The 21,421-nt window shown below is 37.5% G+C and overlaps 2 protein-coding genes across 3 annotated transcripts in view; one reads left to right on the forward strand and one right to left on the reverse strand.

Moving 5' to 3' along the window:
* Positions 1-11,239, forward strand: part of LOC307010817 (transmembrane protein 150A) — a 33,258-nt gene extending 22,019 nt beyond the window's left edge. The window contains exons 7-8 of the mRNA XM_079635832.1: positions 7,263-7,440; positions 8,575-11,239. Coding sequence (XP_079491958.1) covers positions 7,263-7,440; positions 8,575-8,819 — 423 coding nt within the window. The 3' untranslated portion in view covers positions 8,820-11,239. The remainder of the gene's footprint in view (positions 1-7,262; positions 7,441-8,574) is intronic.
* A 1,907-nt stretch (positions 11,240-13,146) lies between these two features.
* On the reverse strand, positions 13,147-19,584 carry mat1a (methionine adenosyltransferase 1A; the record flags this gene model as incomplete). 2 transcript variants are annotated; one of them, XM_079636351.1, is made up of 9 exons in its annotated part: positions 19,130-19,584; positions 17,834-17,911; positions 17,424-17,546; positions 17,213-17,325; positions 16,983-17,126; positions 16,259-16,477; positions 15,005-15,187; positions 14,665-14,798; positions 13,147-13,692 (listed from the first exon to the last, which is right to left on the reverse strand). In XM_079636351.1, the coding sequence occupies exons 1-9, from the start codon at positions 19,203-19,205 to the stop codon at positions 13,590-13,592; spliced, it is 1,173 nt and encodes a 390-aa protein (XP_079492477.1). In that variant the 5' UTR covers positions 19,206-19,584. The 2 variants fall into 2 exon arrangements, with proteins under 2 accessions (XP_079492477.1, XP_079492478.1); XM_079636352.1 differs by lacking the exon at positions 13,147-13,692 and having other exon boundaries at positions 14,661-14,798.
* Positions 19,585-21,421: the final 1,837 nt, after the last annotated feature.

The raw sequence follows: 21,421 nt of genomic DNA on the forward strand, positions 1-21,421 counted from the left end.
TGGGATCATTCATGCGACATTAGAACAACACCAGGGTGAGTAGATTATGACTTTAATGAACAATCCCTTAAATTTTTATTTTTGGGTCTATCAGAAGGATCATGATATCTGAGAAGCATCTCCAGGCTAAACCCGCCTTCATGGAAATTCATGCTGGTCCAACATAGTCTCTTCAGCAGGGAATATAGCTTTAATGCCTCGCTTTAAGCCATTATAATGATACGAGGACCACCCGTGCTGTGTGGAGCTGCATTGTGTGCTGAGCAGAGAGATCCATGTTTGGATCGCACATGTGAGGTCTGCAGTCCATTAGGTCACGTTTGCCAGGCCCTTCCCCACTCTGCTCTTATGTTTTCTTCCATCTGTGGTCTGGAGTTGGTAAAAAAAACCAGCAGTCTGCTCCTGAAGTGCCTCCCTTCTCCTATGTTTTTGTAAGGAACATGTGTACGGAACGTTCCTGCCCTCCGCCTACCACATTGTGCTCCAGTCGGGCCTTCATTAAGATGAGCTAAAATGTTACAGTGATGCAGTTTGCCAAACAAAACTCCCTTGACTTCATAGGAATAAAAGCTGTTGCAGTAGTGACTTGTTTTTAACTGGATTGTAGAGACAATGTTAAAGACCCCATGAAATCAAAATGAGAGTTTTGAGGCTTTTAGTCTTTAATGCCATCTGTATGCTAGTGTGCTCCTTAATGTTGACTAAATTAAGCAGATAAAAAAGCAGAATTTTCAGCATAACCACTCCAATCGTCAGTGTCACATGATCCTTCAAAAATCATTCTGATATGCTGATTTGGTGCTTATGAAACATTTCTTATTATTATCAATATTAAAAACTAACGTGCTGCTTAATACTTTTATGGAAACCCTGATATATTTCCAATAATTCTTTGATAAACTTCAAAAGAACAGCATTTATTTATTTTTAAGGACTCAAACGTTTGAACTGTAGTGTACCTTTTTAAATAGACTTTCTCTTTCAGGAAAAACAGACCTAAAATATTTCTGACTCCTGCACTACACTAGCATCTTTCTTTGCAAACCATGACTCGTGGCTGTGATGTAATTAAAGCCTTTTAGTTTTTTAAGGGACAAACTCTGCTTCTAGTTTCAGTTGGAAATATGTCAACACAGGAAAGAACACTGCACTCGTAAAGCGACTTCATGGGGTCCTAAAAGTCGTGAAGTGGTATTTGTAAATGATTTTACTTCCTTAATGTGAAATATTTCCAAGTGAATGGAATATTTAACAAGAAAAATGTGTGGTATGGGACTTTTTTTTTAAACTGACTTTAAGTGCAGAAGATTGAATTGTCTTGACTGCATAACAATCCAGCCTTTCAGTAGTTTTATTGTGACATTTGAAAATCTAGATGTACTAGTTCCATTCCCATCACCAACATTCAATACCAAAATAGGCACTTTCGTCTAGAAAGAAAAAGGGATTGCTCCATTCTTCCTGTTTTCTATGAAATGGAAGGAAGGTTACTGGAAATGTGGGTGAGTCACGGTTGCACCATGTGCTGTGTGTACGGAGTCCAGAGCTACCATGATCTGACAGGCAGGAGAGGCGGGAATGAGCACGTGGCCTGAACGCCACATCTGCGCCTCATCAGTAGGCCTGCCTGCCCTTCTGGCGCTTTCCACCGCTGTGGTGTAGGATGACAAGAGCGCCAGCAGACTCTCCTTATTACCATCAGAAAAAAAGGGGAAGTCAGGTTATGTAACTCTGGCTGTGCTCTTTCAGTTTCCCAGATTTGATAACTTGAAAGTCCTGATGGTCTTTGAATTTAAGTTTGGTTTCGAAATGATACGGTGTTTCCACAGAACAAAGCTTTTTGGAGTGAGTCCTGTGTTGATAGGTAGAGGTGTGTGACCACTCTGTTCCTGCAGACCTGCCTGAGCTTGCTGAAAGAGCTGCGCTACTAGGCTGCCTTGTATTTCTAATTAACTCAAGCCCTATTCAGATGAGTCTAGTATTAAAGTTTTTCACTTTTTCATTTTGTCCAAATCGAATGTTTTTCTCACATAAGCATGGTAAAAAATGACATGGCAAATTAGCTACAGTTTTTAGGGGTCTTCTGAGAAGTTAAGTTCCATGTGAACAGTCTGATTTGCGGTATATTATTTCTCCACATCACTTCCCCTAATTTATTTAGACTTTTGTTGAATTATGCAACTAAAACTAAATATCTTGTTGCGCTGTCTGTCCGGAGTTTGTGATTAAAGTGTGACGCATGCAGGAAACATGGAACATGAGAGCGTCAGTTTCACTTCTTGTGAGAGAGCTGATGCAATTCACTTCTCTATTGAATATTAAGAGATAGCTATGAAAAATGTCACCAATTTAAATGCATTTACAAGGCAGTAATAAACACTGCTGCTGGAGCAAAAGTTTGAGTAAGTAGCTGAAAGAAAATATCGATGTAACCTTAATCAGTTTAAAAGATTTACAGATTAAGGAATTTATTTATATGTATGTATTTATATTAATTTAAATGTAAAGTTTAATATTAATTGTCAATTCATATAATAATTAAATTAATATAGTATATTAATTATAATTCATCATATAATATAAATATAATAAATTATTTTGACTGTAAATTTGGGTGTAAGATATACAGGGGGAATGGCTTTATTGCATCAGATATATGTCACTTTGCTCACAGTTTTGCTCCAGTTTTGGCAATGCACAACTAAAAACCAATCCACCATATTGAGTTGGAAGTTTGCTTAAACAAATCTTGAAGTTACCAGTAAGAACTGAAACTGGCTTCATGCAACAGCGTATGTTTTAAATGCTGGTTCCCTAGCATTGTAATCGGAGGTTATGGTGGACCAGCTACACCTGCGCATCTCAGTTTTGCTTGAGAACATCATGACTGGTTTATGATGGATTGGATTTTTAGCAGGCTATCAATCAGAAAAAGAGAATAAAATCAATAAGAAGAGTCAGATTCCGACATTTTCTCAAAACATCCTTTATGATAGCAGCGTCAGGTATGATCTTCACCTTAAAGCTGGCATAAAATGGAAATTCATCTATTTTATATATAAAAAAACATCTCATTGACCATAATGTGAACGATTTATCCATATACAAATTTCATATGTTAAATTATGCAGACTTCTCTCTGGTGGCATATGCCAGACTTTTAGTCTGCTTAAACCCCGCCCTTTTCTTACAGTTGCATTCAGATCGGCCTTCTTCAAAACTACAAACAATAGAACCAAAATCATTTTTTTACGAATTTTTCAATAATCCATTTGACTCTGATGTATGTCGCAATGTTGCGACTTTGTCCTATCCGTACTTGCATATGGAATATATTTATATAACGTTTCCAAGTGTTGTTTATTTCAGACCACATACCCATCTTTTTATAATCCCAATCTCATCTGAATAATGCTTAAACATGAGCACTACTAGAGTTCCTGTAAGCATGTGTGCATGTTTTATATCCGAGTGTGAATGCTTATGTTTATGTGTGTTCTTTCTGGTCCTCTGTAAACATTTATCTACAGCCAAACTTTCTTGCTCCGAATTTGACTGGATGAATCATCCTGGATAAATGAAGCATGGTGCTCATGTTGAAGTGTGTGTCGTTGTGTGTGTTCCGTGCATAGAGATTCTTACTTGCTCTTGGTCCTGATGGTCTGACAGCTACATGCTGCCAAAGCAAACTGTAGATTCCTCCTACCAGCCTGTAAAGATATTTTCTTCTGCATTCCCAGAGAAGAGAAAGTGGCCCCTGAAGGAAAACATACGCATGATGAATAAAATACCTATTTCAGATTCCATTGCTTATTATTAGACCTCTCACATTACCACAGTAATTTAGTGTGATTTATAAAAAAAAGATTAATTAAAAAAGTGATACAATTAATCATGCCCTCCGACACAAAATTCTTTTTTTGGCATTGTCAGAGCAAATCAAGTATTGCATCTATGCTTTTGTGAAGTCTATTATTACTGCTAATACAGGCAACATTCCTCACCAAACCATACAGAGAACACAGAATGAGTGGAGCTTTTCACAAGGCACACGTTTCTATTGAATAACCGCTAGACAAAGCAAAGCAGAACACAAATTTCAAAGTTGAACTACTTTAACTTCTCACAGCATCTTAAAGAGGACTGATTATGCTTTTTCACATTTTCAACTTTCTTTAGTGTAATGTTGCTGTTTGAGCATGAAAAATGTCTGCAAAGTTACAAAGTGGCGAGACCTGGTTGACTTGCCTTATAAGTGTGAAACTTGCAGTTATGGTAAGGGGTGTGATATTTCTGAAACGCGCTTGAAGCGGTTGATCACAACACATGGTCCAGCCGACCAATCAGAGCACATTGCGCTTTTCGGAAGGAGGGGCTTCATTGAGACAGAAACTAAACCGAGTGTTACTGACAGACTGGGAACAGGTGCTGCAACAAATTAAAATATGTGAAAAGTAGTGTGTTTTTTTACCCATTTAAGACCTATTCTAGTAAACCCCAAAAATAAAATCTTTGTAAGAGGTTGTATTATAGCTTCTATAAAAACATGACAACCATAGCATGAGATGCTGAAAACCAGCAAGACCTGACTTGAATTTGTTAATTAGTCGGATATTGTGTAATTCGATTAAGATTTACTTTTGACAGCACTGTTTATTATATGCTATCAAACTCATAAACAGGTTTTTATTGTTCTTAAAGCACCGTCTGCATTAATGGAGAGACAGAAACAGATCTTTTGTATGGCAGGCATTCAACCACATGTTAAAGCAAGTCCATGTGAGAGAAGCTCCTCTCTCATGCTAATTTAATAGCCCAAGGCTTTAGTTTAGAAAACAACCAGCTCTTATACTTTTGCTACAGTGGTTAGTTAAGAGTCCAGGGGCTTTATTTTTATGTGTGAACGTACTCCAGTTTCAGAATAAATCCCTATGTTGAACGATTTATAAAATGACTCTCTTTATAAATTGCAGTTCACCTTAAATCCAAGCACAATGTGTACAAGTGCATTACATCCAACCCACAGAATACCCACAAATATCTCATTATGGTTCAGATGTATGGCACTCCTCATCAATGGGCAAGTATCCAAACGTGCTCTCTGAAAATGAATGTGTGGTAGGCATGGCCGGTTTCAATGTGTTGGTGTAGGCATATACTTTTATTATGCAGTGTCTATTTTTGGGCTGTCAATAGATAAAAACTTTTTAACAAAAAAAAAAAAAGTGTTAAACAATATAATTGATGTATGCTGAATTCCATGATAAGTATGCGATTAATCACGATTAATTGTACGACAAATGATCTTGTTTAACACTTTTTTTGTTAAAAAGTTATCTATTGACAGCCCAAAAATAGACACTGCATAATGTGGTTGAATCTGTCTAGCACAAAATATTTTTGTGTGGCTATTTACACTATTGCTATTTGCAGTGTAAGTAGCCGCTGCCATATATATATATATTTTTTTTTTTGTGGAAATCATTAATATAAATGACTAACTATTAAAAATGTATGTATAATTTTTTCATAAACAATGTTGAATTAATTGAATCACTGGTATATGAGCACCAAAAAGTTTGCACGCATGCTTCAGTTGTCGTACGCATAAGAACATTTTCACGTCAGTTTCTGCATTTATATATCCTGATTTGTTCCTCACTTTTGACATAGTATAAAATCCATGGTATTTAAGATCAAACCCGATCATACATGCCCCGTGTGTTTGCCTGGATTTCTCATTTGGACTATTGAAGTTATTAACTTCTTTGTAAACTCAGTTGTACACTTGAAGGTGAACTGAGTGGCCAGAATTTTGTCTGTGCAGAATAATAAATCAAGTGTATTTCTATAGACAGGTCACATGATCACAGTCTCATCCCCTGTGCTTGTTTCCCACATGACTGGGAAGCTTTTGACGGCTTTGATCCCTGTCCTTAAGCCTGAGATGCCCATGACAAACCTTGCACATTACAGAGCGGAGAACCTTGTCCTAATGACAGTGTGATAAAGCACAGGGAACTGCAGCTCAGTATTTGGACAGAAGTGAAGGGGAAGTCTTCGCCTTAGGGAAACATACAGGATATCATTTGCTGAGATAATCAGTAGTTCGCTGACAAAGCCTGGAGTTGATTTATGGTTTCCAAAGTTCCTCCTGCAACACTTGATACTTTTCTTTTGTTTGTGTGTCAAAAAAGAAGTAAAAGAATAAATAACATGAAGTTATGGGAAGGGGTAGATCGAGGGACAGTGATATCTGTCTGTCTGTTCTAAATATATTAAAACAGCTATTTTCAATTGTAAAGATATTTCTCAATATTAATGTTTTCACTGTATTTTTGACCAAATAAATGCAGCCTCAGTGAGCATAAGAGACTCTTTAAAAAAAACAACTTGATACATTACTAATAATGTAGTATTATAAATTGTGTGATTATTATGGACTGATATTCTCCAGGTATTACAGACCTTGGATTGTGTGGCGTTCAGTAGAGTTAATGTGTTTGAGTGTTGTGGGTGCACTGCTGCCCTCTGCTGGCGGTGAGAATCTGGCTCAGGAGTTGAATGTGATGTGGCATTGTGAGCACTCAGACCATAAACACACCACACAGTCATGTGTGGCGACTCGAGCACAGCAAACTTGCAGCTATAAAAGGAAAACAGAATAAACAGAATTTCCCAAAATATGTTACATTACCTTTTTGGGAATGTGATTTTGTAACTGACCAGATCCACTTACTGTACTGAAATATTTCCTCTGATATTTTTAATCCAGCCTTCATTGTTTCAAGTACAAAAATGTGTTGATTGTATGTGAAAACCGAGTAAAACCGATTACAGGTTATGTTTTAAAATGTCGACATGTGTTTTCAATATGAGTTTGTGTTGCAATTTTGTGTGGTTTTAATTAGTCCTTCCTAAACTGATTTGCACTGAACAGTTAGGGCTCTCTAAATATGATCTTTCCACAGCTGGGAAAATGAAAATGAAGAGACATTTCCAAGAGATGGGGCTATTTTTATACAGGAACATACACTCCAAAAAGTTTGTTTGTGGTTTTTCCATTTCAAATAGAGAAAAAAATGGGTACTTAATGGGTACCATGGATCTCATCCCTCCCACGCACACACACACACACACACACACACACACACACACACATACACACACTAAACTACTTCCCCAGTGTGTGACATCTGTACTGTAGTTTTGATTGGTGAATCAGCGCTCACTGTTGTTTCCTGCCGTTGTGTTTCTCACAGGTGGATAACGCCAAGGTTCTTCACTATGTTGGAGCAGGAGTGGCCTTCCCCACCAGTATGCTGTTTGTGTGTCTGCAGTCTGCGCTGACCTACCGCCTGGCAAAGACTCAGGGAGAATATAATATAGGTCATTTGCGCCTCTTTATGACCCTGATGGCTTTTGTAGGCCTGGTGCTTAGTATCCTTTACAGTATCACTCATCCATATTGTTTTTATGTTACGTATTTGTATTAGATCAATTAAGATTAGGGCGGTCACAATATTCGATTTTCATGGTAATACTTTACTCATTCGTTAAAATTTGTTAATGAATTAACAATGAGCAATGTATTTTTATTCCAGCATTTATTAACCTTTATTAATGTTCAATCATGACAACTCTCAGAATAGTTTTAGCATGTTATTAAATATGGCAATATTAATGTATTTGGTCTTGACGTGCTATGCTGCTGCTGTAGTACTAGTATGGACTTGCTATTGCTATAGATACACAGTAATGTGAGCATGTAAGATATGCTGCTGCTGCTACATACATAAATCCCGTCGCAGATTTAGGCAGGTGGAGCTGGGGGAGGTGGAGGGATTCAGAGAAACTCTGATAGTAGGACTAGCTTACTATGAAAACTTTGAGTTAGCAATCTCATTGGCTGCTGGATCAGCAGAAGCCAATCAGCTTGTGTCATGTGGTAATGATGTGATTGCTTGCAGATTGCAATCTAATAAAAATGTTCATGTTTACTGTGCAATAAATATTGTTAAGAAATACAACTTTTGATCTAAAAAGTGCATTAGTAAATGTTGAAATTAACATTAGCTAAGATTAATAAATGCTGTAGAAGTATTGTTCATTATTAGCTCATGTTAACTGTAGTTTACTAATGTTAACTAATGAAACCTTATTGTGAAGTGTTACCATTTCCACTACACAAATTTACAATAAAGATAATATTGAAATATCTATAAAAATTTGAGGAAAAAAATAGGTCAGATTAGTCTAAATGCACAAAAAATGCAAACATTGCAAATCTACAATGTAAAGTAATTAAATAATTTAACAATTTCCCCATACTTGAGATGCTTTAATTTTAACAGCTTTAATATGTATCTGTTATTTTTTTCATTGGTCAGGATTATTGTCACAATGTTCTCAGATCTCACATATTCATAGAATGTTTGAATATCCCAGTGTTTTTTAAGGTTTTGCTCTTCTTTTCTTTCTCATTGAGTTCATGCATGTTCTCCCTGTAATGCAGACAGGCCCGAGCATGAGTTTACAGTGTTCACTATGATTCCTTGATGAAACTTTCCTCAGGCGGCGTGTTTTTTGTCCAGGAAAGTTTTGTCCTGCAACACGCATCAGCCATTTTCGAGTGGGTCTTCTGTGTCATCATCATGCTGTTCTACGGGACGTTCGCTTTTGAATTCGCTGGGATATCTAGTGACACGATGATGGTGCTGGCCCGAGGGCAATCGCTACAGTCTGCAAGCCGAGACCACAAGATGGAGTCTCTTGGTGGAACCAGTCAGCACCAGCCTGAGAACCTTTCTATACTGTAGCTTCAGTGTCTCTCTCTCTCTCTCTCTTTGCTAGAAAAACAAAACAAAACACTACACTACAACAGCAGAGGGAAAGGAACAGAAACTGGACCTGGCTCTCGTTCAATCGGCTTACCTTTGCCAAAGAATCCAGCTCAAATTTTGCACATTTTTGAGAGGCTTCTTCACTCTCTGGGGACCTTTTGAATCCATCAGCTTCCATGCTGGGAAAAACAAAGTTCATTTGCCTGGATGTGTTGGAGTTTCCGTTAATCTCTTTGGGATTTTTAAGTATCTTTGGAACTACAGACTGCTAGTTGGCTAAAATGTCTGCATCCGTTGGTGAAACCAGAGGAACGCTACATCAGTGCTGTAGTAAACCAAACCGAAGCCTTTGGCAGGCATTTTAACATGGTGCCTCAAATCAAGTTATTGTGCCAATTCCAGACATTGCAAGACAATGAATCCAAAATGCTGATGTTTTCTGTGCCTTTAGTTGTTTTCAAAGGCAGAGGTGGTTAAATCATATATTTTATTGTTGCATATCTCTGCTGTTGCATATCTTTTGCCTTAATCACCATATGCTGTCTGAAGCGTCTTGTTCAGGAGATTGTCATTACCAGCGTGCCTTAATACTGACAACCAAATACAGATATTTATTAGACCTGTATGTCGATAGCCAAACATAGCATCTGAAAACTGCCTTGTATATATGGGGCATGTATTTTTTTTTCACATGCTGCAAAAGTTTATGCGGACAGCTAAGCTGAACGAGATCAGCAAAAACCTCTCGCAAAACAGGCGCATAAGCTTATCAAATTAAGTTCTAGAAGTCATGTTAGAAGCAATGAGTATTGCTGTACATTGTGACCAAATGTAATCGAGAACAGCACTACCTGTAGTTTGTCTCGAGCTCTGTGTGTTCATAAGGTTCCCTTTCTCGGTCACACTGGAATCGTCAAGGTTTGTTACAAGGAAACGTCTAGTAGTGAAAGACTGAGTTTTCTCAGAAGCTGCCCTTTCAGGTGAAGGAGGACTAGTTTATGTGTTCACAGATGTATAGTTCCATGTGAGCTGTTTGCAGGCAAAATGACATGCAGCAGGACTGCAAGATCATAATAGTTTTTGTTTGTTTTGAGGGGGAAAAAACAGATGGAACTTGGTTTACATTGGTCAAATGTTTTCATACTACCAGCATTAAAAAAAAAACAATCATATGGTTCCTTAATCATTATCAAGGGAGTTTTGTCATTTCATTAGTCAGGATAAGAGCCATATTTATGCTTAACATCTGATGTTACTAGTGCCGTCCAGAAAACGTCTTTCATGTCATTTCAGTTTACTATTTCTTTACGCTCAGGAATTACAGATCTGTCTCGTCACATGTTTTCCTTCTGTGTTCAAGACGGCGTTGATCAACCAGATATGAGAAAAAGTTTTAGCGTTTCAGTTAGTTGTCATTTCCTTCATGTAGCCATTCCATTCCATTCCATTGAAAAGGGGACTGGGTTAACCCCATCATTTGGTTTAATTTGTTGTTTAAACCATTATCTGATGTACCTCAGAAACATCTCTGATATTGCTTAAAAGTCACTGCTTAAATAGTTCATCCAAAGATAAAAAATTCACTATATACTCATGCTGTTATTTTCCCTGTGGAAGTCAAAAGAAGAAATTCTAAGAATCATTATGCAGCTCTATTCCACACATGACAATTTAAAGTAGTGACAACCAAGTAGCTCATAACTCGTGTGGTGTATTTCAAGTCTTCTGAATTTGAAGTTATTTCACTGTTAATTTTCCCCTTTGCTGAAGCTGTGAAATCTCATTTGCATCAGCATTCAAAACGCCATGATGATGCATCAGTGCCATCAAATGAGACATGCGTGATGCAGAAAAAGGGAAGATTTTCTGTGAATAATGATTTATATTTCGGTTGGTTCCACCTGTATAATAAGGCTTGAGAAGACTTGGAATATGGCACACAAGTCGTACTATAGAACACATTTTTGTGATTTTAAGTAGCAAGCAAAAAAAAAAAAAAAAGCAAACATTTTCATGTTATGTTTCGCAGGAAAAAAAGAGGCCACAACGAGGGAGAATAAAAATTATGGTCATTTTGGACTGTTCCATTAAAAAGGTTCAAAGTGTTACTTTTCTGTGTTACCTTTTGCAAAGTCTCGTGTTCTTTTTCCTTGTATTATCTAACCTGTTTGCTCAAAGCGTAATACTGCAAACCTGCTGTCTACATTCAACAAACATTCACATATCAGCGTTTAGTAGTGGCATGCTGCAAAGGAAAGATACAACCCTTATGTGCCTTTGTTTCAACCAAGGATTGGCTCACTCATTGGAGAAATTTTGTTTTTTTGGTAGAATGCATTTGATTGTGCTGTAAAATTGCCTTAAAATGTATGGAAATAAAGCAGAATCAAACATTACTCTCATCTTTTCTCTCTCTGTGAATGAGCAATGAACTTTGCTTAAGTCATGTAGACAGTGTCACACAATTCCTGTTAGTGGTCACCGTGGCCTTTGAGTTTGCTCAAACATTGAATTTGGTTATTCTTGTTTGACTTGTCAGGTATTGTGCTTCAAATTTTGGCGACCTATTACAAAATTGTGAATATAGGCTAGTAAACATATTTTGTGCATTTGAAACATCAATGTGCAACAATGAAATTATTGGTTCATTGCGTTTAAAGACATCCATACTGACACTGGACAAATATGAAGAATTTTCCACACTTTAATTATTCACAATTATTTACATGTCAGATCTTAAATTCAAACGCTAATAAAACTGTAATCTAATAATAAGATGGTTTACAGTGTTTTTAAAGATTTAATGCCTCTGTTGAACAAATGAGATTACACAGTGGCTTCCACACATCTCAAGTGTGCAACATAATCTGGCTTTGTTCATAACAGAAGTACATACACACACACATACACATGCTCTCTCCCCAGTCGTGACAATCAATGTAAGACCAGCGCAGGATCTGTACATGTAAACATCAATATTCTCATATTAATATCCGCCTGCCATTTTCCAACAATGAGATGATGCAGTCAAAAATGAAGCATAAAAAGCAAATGATCTTATGATGCAAAAAAAAAAGGCACACAAATTAGACCCTTTTAAGACTGTACGTATATGATGAGAGGAATATGATTGTCGGATCGTAGAACATGTAAAAAGCCTAAAGCTTGTAATGGTCCACAATTTCATGTCTCCTCACAACAAGCTACTGAAACTCAAGCAGGTTACAGCCAAGATGAAAAAGCTATGAAATGGGTAATTTGGCTCAAGACAGAGAAAAGGAAATTACAATGTAGTAAAAACTGAAAAATTATGATTTAAATAATTTGAGATATAAAGCTGAAATGTGTATGAAAAACCCACGCTGTAGTATGCTGCCAGGCCAGTAGTTGGCGATATCACTTTATAAAGAAACTACACGCCTATAGACTTTTGTGTTCATGACGTCACCGTTTTCACAAATTTGTGTTTTTGTAGATTACACAGAGACGATAACGGAATCAGTTTAAAAAACTTTTCCCGAAAACTCCCGTTTTCAAATGTTTTGCTCCACACAAGCCCCCGAAACGCTGTTTACAGTAACGCTGTCATGTAAATGAACGGCCAAAACACATAAAAAGTTTTCCATTTTTAGCTGAAAACGGTGTTGTCTAAACGGCCTCTAATTTATGATGTACAAAAAAGAGCCACAGTGGATTTCCCCCGATTGCAGCAACTTCCATTTTTCCCAGGAGGTGATTATTTTGTTCTCTCGAACACGTGGGATCGAAACAGTGTTTTATTCGCAAATGTTTTATTCAAAATATTAAATTCAAAATATTGGAGAGTTGTTTCCCAGCCCCCTCTTTCTCAGACTCCACACTCATGCAGGTTGCCAGATTGAGGAAATGCAACAGCGTAATTGACAATGGAAGGCTTCGAGCCTTAACCCCAATTTATACTTCTGCGTCAAACTCACGGCGTAGCTACGACGTAGGCGGTGCGTAGAAATACTATTGGGTAAACTGGCAGTGGGTGGGATCACACAGACCAAAACAAAAACAGACATTCCATAAGGAACACAATTTCAAAGTAGAATAACATAGCACTGTTTTTCAGAGAAACAAGTATTTAAACTTAGCAGGTTTCCTAAATATCTGCAGACATATTATTGTACTTTTATGCTTTAGTACAGTCCAAAAAATTACATGCAGCACCTTTAATTTCACAACTTGGGTACCTTAACCCCTAAAAAGTTCACAGTAGTACCTTAAGGTACATATTGCTACTCTAAGGTGCTAGTATGCACCTTTTAGGGGGGATTTATTTTTATTTTTTTTATGTCCTTTTAAAGGTACTGCCCCAGTGAAAAGCTGTTTTTCACACATTTTTCCTGAGAGTGTTGCTACTGAAAGAGTAATGTGTTTTGGTAGCACTACAGATGAGTCACTGTATTTACATTTTTCAGGTTTACTGCTCACTTAAAGTTGTCTCTATATGTCAACCTCGGATAGGAAATCGCCTTTTAAACACAAAAAAAAAAAAGACAATTCAGCTTTAAGGAATGATTGATTGTCATGAGTGTTGATGTTGTGAGGGATCTTTTCTCGACAGACTTCTAAATGAAAGACTGGATTTTCACGACATTTACAGTATATTTGTCTAATCTGAAATATAGCGTATGCCAGAGAACCAAAATCAGAAGGGAGAGGAGCACAGAAGGAAAAAGCGACTGAATGACTGAAGGTAGGGCTTGCACGCCACTCTCTTTAAACCTTGAGGTTCTTGGCCATCTCCCAGGGGAAATCTGATCGGCCAAAGTGACCATAGCAGGCTGTGCTCTGGTAGATCGGCCTCTTCAGGTTCAGGTCCCTGTTAGTGGAAATAAGTTATTTAGCTTTTCACCAAACAGCGACACCTTAATCCTACTTGAACCAAAACTCATCTACAGTTCACCCAAAAATGAAAATTCTGTCATTTACTCTCCCTAAAGTTGTTCCAAACCTGTATGAATTTCTTTCTTCTCCCAAACACAAAAGAAGATATTTTGAAGAATATGGGAAACCAAACTGGCCCCATTGACTTCAATAGTATGGAATGGCCCATCAGCTGTTTGGTTAGCGTCATTCTTCAAGATATCTTCTTTTGTGTTTGGCAGAAGAAAGAAATTCTCACAGATTTAAAACAACTTGAGGGTGAGTAAATGATGACAATTAAAAATGTTGTGTGAACTACCCCTTCAAGAGAAAATTAATATAAAGTAGTACCAGGCTACATTGATGGTAGCAGTACTCCCTCTGGAGGAAATATTGGAAAATGCCATGCTACATATATTATATATCACTATGAAGATAGAGCAGGATTGTAAAAGTGTTTTTTTAACGCCCTTTCCATAACAACACAAGTGTAAATAATTCACAATATTGTATTTCAACAGTGTACTAATTATAGTGTTATTGTAAGAGCTTAAGGCTTCACAAGAACAGTTTCCACATGTTGTTTTTATTAAATGTTTATGTGTTTAAATGAATATACATTTTTAAAATTTGGTTTCGTTTGGTACTTTCTCATCGACTAAACGTAGATGATGTTTTAGATATTTAATAACATGGCATTTATTGCTCGTGGACAAATGTAATATCTGAGAATAACCCTTTATTCCCTCTTATTTTAGTGAATCCTAAACTAAATAATGTTAATTATTTGCCTCAATTTTAACCCACCCATACAAAGTACTGAACTTCAACATTTGTTTTGTTTTTTTAAACTGAAAAACTTGAAATGTTGGTTTCTTTGCCTGAAGTGGAAGAATAATAAGAACATATTATCTTATTAATTGTTTACCTAACAATGACACCTGGTCGGAGGTCAAAGTTCTTGTTGACAATGTGTAGCAACTCCTTCTCTGGTTTTGCCGATGAGCCGTAGGTGAAGAGGGAGATTGAAAGAGGGTGGGCGACTCCAATGGCATAAGACACCTACAGAACACATTCATTATTCACGACCCTGCTCCAGACACCAGCTCATCCATTCCAGTTTTTATCCAGATCAGATCAAATTGGTCAATGATGTGGCGAGTTGCTTGGACTAACTTTTTTGTCTAGGCACAACCTTGTGCATTTTTCTGGGTTTTTTTTTTTTAACATGTGAGATGTTATGGAAGATGTCTACACTTTCATCTCACCTGAACCAACACTCTTCTGCACAGTTTGGCCTTCACCAGAGACTTTGCCACCCAGCGTGCAGCATAGGCAGCAGAGCGGTCCACCTTGGTGTAGTCCTTTCCAGAGAAGGCCCCACCACCATGAGCCCCCCATCCACCATATGTGTCCACAATAATCTTCCTACCTGTAACACCAGCATCTCCCTGAAAAGCAAAGATTATGATTTGGTTTAAGCAATAGTTGACAACTCTGCCAATACATATCTGATCCTCATGTCATCCCAAACCAGTTGGCAGTTAGAGAGAGAGAGAGTTTTGTGAAGAATCATGAAACAGCTCTTCACCTCTACTGAAGCTTGTGTCTAGTCTAGCTCCTCACACGAATCTATCATATTGCTTCAGAAGACTTGGAAGATAGAGCACAAGTAATATTGACTACTTTTATGATGGATTTTTTTTATTTTTATGATGATCTGTTGTTGCAAGACAAGAGCTGCATGTTCAAAGTAATCACTGAATTTTAATTTTAAGTGAACAAAATAATTTTTTAATTCTTTACCCGCCAGCGGTTTTTGAAAAAAGATGCCAATCAGCACCAGTATTTTCGATCATTTTTACAGGTTTCAGGGCCCTCAGAATAGGGCTGTAAACGATTAATCGCATCCAAAATAAAAGTTTGTGTTTACATAATATATGTGTACGTATTGTGTATAAATATTTTGTATATATAAATACACACACATGCATGTATATATTTGAGAAATATTTGCATTTATATACTGCATATATATTTTTATATAATTTATATTATACATAAATGGAACTATTTTATATCTAAATAACAAATTTTTCTTACATATATACATGCATGTGTGTGTATTTATATATACAAAATAATTACCAATACACACACATATATTACGTAAACACAAACTTTTATTTTGGACGCGATTAATCGTTTACGGCCCTACCTCAGAATATTTTGTTGTATGAATATCTGAGCATGCATGAAAAGAACAGACCCTCTGCTTTTAAACAAAAAGACCCTGTTTTATTCTAGCTTCATGCTTTTTTTTAATCAACACTTGAATGTGGGTAAGTTTCATAAAAAAAGCAAAAAGCTGAGAAAATTGCATTTTTGTCAAAGACTACGTCTGGATCAGATTCAGAACAACGATCAAAACAGATGCAGTCGATCGAGTCCATAAACACCCCCAAAGATTGCTCAGTCCTATACCTTGTTATTATACACACAACGTATTAAACCATAGTCACCTGAGGCCCTCCGATCACAAAGCGCCCACTCGGCTGCAGATGGTAGACGGTCTGGTCGTCGAGATATTTTGCTGGCACCACAGATTTGATGACCTTCTCCTTCAGAATACGCTTCTGCTCCTCCAGTGAAATGTAGTCGTCATGTTGGACGGAGATGACCACTGTGTGGACGCGCAAAGGAATCACAGCGCCATTCTCCTGCTTGTAATGCACTGTGACCTGGAGTTGTGGAAAACATATAGACTAAGTCATCTAAAGTTATAGTTTTAATTGACATGTACAACATAGGGAATGCGACAAGCTTTGGACATTTCCTGCTGTATGGTCTGAAAATGGCAGAACTCTAAAATAGACCAGAGGTTTCAGCTTCCAGTTGCTGGCATGCTCCTGAGATTGACGGGTGCACAGCTGGTCCTCTGCCCCACTGGGAAAAGTAAGGATCGGGGGCCCTGGATGTCATGGAGGGGGTCATTTTCTTATAAGCGTTAAAAGAGGCCGCCTCATGGTCACTATCTTGCTCAACAGCCGTCACACTTATTGGCCAATGTACTGGTTCAATGAACACTCGGCTGATAAGATATCATGGTCAATGTCAGTCAGGGGCTCTGAAGTCTGAACCTGCACATTGTAGCTCTGAACACTCACAGTTATATCAACTTGCAATTGCGAGTGTGCAAAAAAGAAGTTGTTTTCCTTCTAAACATTTCACTCTCATATTGCTGACCTGAGTTTTTGAGTCTGGCCGGAGCCATGGGATGGTGCCGTCCCGCCGCAGCTCGGCCATTTTGGCGTTGAGTTTGTGAGCGAGGACAATGGTAAGCGGCATGTACTCCTCCGTCTCATCAGTGGCATAGCCAAACATGAGCCCCTAAAACACAACGGAAATGCAACATGAAGATGTTTATCACAAATGATGTGCTCAAACACATTTTTACACTTCCGTTGTGTTCGGACCTGGTCTCCAGCCCCAATATCTTCTTCATTTCTGTCAACATGGACGCCCTGCGCTATATCCGGAGACTGCTGCTCGAGAGCCACCAGAACATTGCAGGTTTTATAGTCAAAACCTGAACAGAGGGAAGAGCAAAGCGTGGAAAAATAACATTTGGTGGATGTGTTAGTAAAGATCTAAAGTACCAATAATTATCAAAATATTGATGCTGACCTTTATCGGAGTTGTCGTAACCAATGTGTTTAATGGTGTCACGCACAATTTTCTGGTAGTCCACGTTGGCACGAGATGTTATTTCCCCACAGAGAAGTACCATACCAGTCTTACAAACGGTCTCTGATGATTAAAACAACCTTAATTAGTCAAACAACCCATGACAAAGGGAAATCGCCACTGCATAATTTATTGCTAGCTTGAATTTGGACATGGGGATGTTATCCATTTAAATGCCGTTAAACTTTAGGTATAGAGAGGGTGTAAGAAATGGTCACTCTATAACCGAACAAGAGTCGAGATAAGTGACCAACTGTTGGACTATGAACTTTCAAAGAATATTTGGACAGTCGTGTTTATACAAAAAACTTTAATGTTTATTTTGTTTGGGATTACAAAAGTTCACTCACCACAGGCCACTTTAGCATCCGGGTCCTGCTTCAAGTGTGCGTCAAGAACTGCGTCACTGATTTGGTCACAGATTTTGTCTATTAAAAAAAATCACACTATTACAAAAACAAAGTTATGTAATGGGGTTCAAGTGTGTGTTTAGTGTTATAACACCAGAAAGTTTCAGTTTAAGAGTTTTGATGTCTTTCCTATAGCAAGACTCTCTATAGGACACAGGAATCCCAACAAAGCAAAACCACAGCTGAGCAGCTGGAGAACAATACCAGTGGTCCTCTCCTTTCAGAATCATTCACTCAGTCTATATTTGGGCTGCTAGCTGAGGCAACCGCTTAGGTGAGTTACATCAGAAACTACCCTGTCAAAAACAACATCTCAGGTGATAATACGAGACAAACAAGTCAAATCTATGAGGTCTGGAACATTATGGAATCAATTTTCTGTGCCTTGCACATGCACTATTGATTGATCTGCTGAAATATGTGCTGATGGGAGATGTTTAGCAAGACTCAAAACTTGTTCAAGTGAACCAGACAGGTTAGTTTGCAGTGTTGCAAAATCTGTCTAGGAGGAACCAGACCTGATGAGATTATGTATTTAGAGTAATTAAAAGTCATTATAAGTTTTCTGTAAAGCGGCTTTGTAATATTGGGAAACCACACTTGACATCTGGCATGACTTGATGTTTCACTCTTGAAACTGTCTACTACAGCACTTTGGCCTTGTATCATGACGTGAGAGAACCTCAATATGGTTGATAAGAAATGTGAGGTCTGGCAAGTTCCCACACGAGACAGAAAAAAACTGAAGCAAAATCTGTTGGTTTACAGGTGCGCTCACTAGACAGCCATGTCAAAATCCAATCATTCATTGCATCAGTAAGTTCATTATTAAATAAATTGCAAAGTAAATATGTAACTGAGAAAAGCCTCCTAGTGATATGCTGCAATTTAACACCCCCTGTAAAAGTCATGACCCCTAATTGACTATTTTTGTCTACTACACTTTCACTCAATGAAATACCTGCTGAGCACATGGTACTGTGGAAGTATTGTGTGAATGAACCCTACTGAACTGTTGCTTAACCAGCTTACCACTTCTACAATATGCTCCAATGACTTGTCGAGACAGGTGAATTAGTCTATAGGTGCATTTTTTTCTCTCCATCCAAGTACACAGGTACCGAATCAATAAACAGTGCAACAGTTATAAAGCAAAAAATTGTTTTTCTATATAATAGTTTAAAAGCTAATTTCTGAGAGTTGCATTTAAAAGTTCAGGGAAAGATTGAAAATCACCTGGATGCCCTTCTCCCACAGACTCTGAGGTGAACATGAAGGATCCGTCATCATGAACGTCATTCAGTTCTTCCATGTTTGCCAGCAACTGAACAGATCTTCAAAATCAACACGACAAAAATAATCTATCAAAGGCTCATTAATTGTCCTCCAATTGTGACAGAAGCAGGCCAAGCATGCAGAGCTCCTTATATTCCCGAGGGTATAAAAGATAGAAAGAAAGAGAGGTTTGCTGATAGATCACAGACTATATAACACACAACCTCGCCTCGAAGCAAGTTTGCCCCTATATATGGCAGAAGGAAAACACACACACCGAGCTTTACTCACTCACTCTCTCACTCACAAACATACACACACGTGTCATGTGAACGAGTGGGGCAGAGCATTCCATGGGGTGTTATTTGGGGGGAGGAGATTCAAACTTTCAGAAAGTCTCCGTTAACCCCTTGTGTGCTCAGCTCTGTCATAGGAAGTTTTTTTGTGGGGTGGGAGGACTCGACTGCCGGTGTCAATGGACACAGTAGACACTCGTGTATTATAAACCCTTGTTATATCTTTCTTCTAATCCGAATCAGGGCTAGAGTGCTTACAAATATCAGATCTGAAGAGGTGTGAAGTCTACCGCAGATGTGATTGGATGATACACCACTCTTCTCATAGTGTATTTTTTTTGGTTATGTAATCAATGTATTGCAAAACTCATAAAAAAAAAAAACATTGTGGTTAGCATATAACAATTCCAAGACGTGTTGTGGGGAACTTTGTTAAATTTTGAACTCTTTGCTCAGACAGTGCGCATAATGTGTAACGTCTTTGTCATCTTCAAAGTTTGGATTAATATGTATCATGATATGCCCCTTTTTGTAATTATTTTTCTTCTGTCAGTTTCAACATTCTAAAATAAAAGACCTCCAACAAGGTAGGCTACCTCATGCTGCAGTAATATGTGTCAAGCCAGGATGTAATGAAGGGTCAAAATAGGCAGATCCACTGGATCAAAACATTGCAAAATAAATGTAAATATAATTTCTCTATATTTTGTTTAGCTGCTTCGTTCTTTGACCTGGGTTGTGATGAATGTTTCACTCTCAAAATACCTGAGGAGCTCTAATACATAAGGACTGATACAGACAAGTTAATAATTTATTGTCATTTAGTAGATGCTTACAAAACTTTTAGTAGGCCTACAGTAATTGCAGGGCCCTCTCCTAAAGCAATAATCATATGCCTTTCTGTCAAAGGCACAGTGACAGGGCAGGATTATGATTTTAGTTACTTTTCGGTTCTTTAGGCACCCACACATGGGGTTAAACCTACAATATTTGTGTTTGAGCAAAAAAGACCTACAAAATCTATAGGAACCTACAGGAATAACCTATATAACTTTACTGGCTAAAATTTGATAGTGGGTTGTAGATGCTTAATATATGTATTGATGCTTATCTTTGTAGATTTGTTTAACATAAAGTTGAAATTTGGTGTTTCACATGGCGGATGAATTTTTAGGGGAGAATTTTTTCGAGTGAACAAATAAGTCAATGAAGTGAGATGGTGAGACAAAAGTCAATATATTGTTGAACTCTCAACCTGTGACGTGGCATATGAGATAAACTCTGAGAGAAAAACCATGATCATTACATCCATTGACATTTTTTTTACTAATGAAATTGAACAATTAAAGAAAATTATTTTTTCATCTTTATTATTATTAAATTACCAAATGATTAATTGCTTAAAACATTTTTTTTAACTTATTTTAACTTAAACCTTTTCTGAACACTAGTATTGATTCCTCGTGTCATGTAAACTACACATGGACAAACAGGTGAGCACGTGAGACCACACTTTTTGGACTATGATCCTTCAGCTGCGAGTAGATGAGTGGTAGCTGTTCAGCAATGGCCCAATCTTGCCTGAAAACAAACTTGACCAAACAGGATCAGATACAGAAATTGAACGGATGCAAGCGGGGCAATGAGCTATATATCTAAAAGTTCATGGCTGATAGTAACCAGCCCTGTCATGATGTATGTTCCACTGCTAAATACACCTATGACATATTATTTCATGTCCAAATTTTTTTTTTAAATCACATGGAGAAAAATATAAACCTCTCTGTTCTGCTGATTTAAAGATCTATTCCTGTTGTCGTCTTAAAATTAAAAGGTTTTTTTTCACAGCGATGCCATAGAAGAACCATTTTTGGTACCCCAAAATAACCGTTCAGTGAACAGTTCTTAAAATAACATTTTAAAAATCTAAAGAACCTTTTGTGGAATGTAAAGTTTC

This window comes from Phoxinus phoxinus, assembly GCF_949152265.1.
Source record: "Phoxinus phoxinus genome assembly, chromosome: 14".
Taxonomy (NCBI): Eukaryota; Metazoa; Chordata; class Actinopteri; order Cypriniformes; family Leuciscidae; genus Phoxinus; species Phoxinus phoxinus.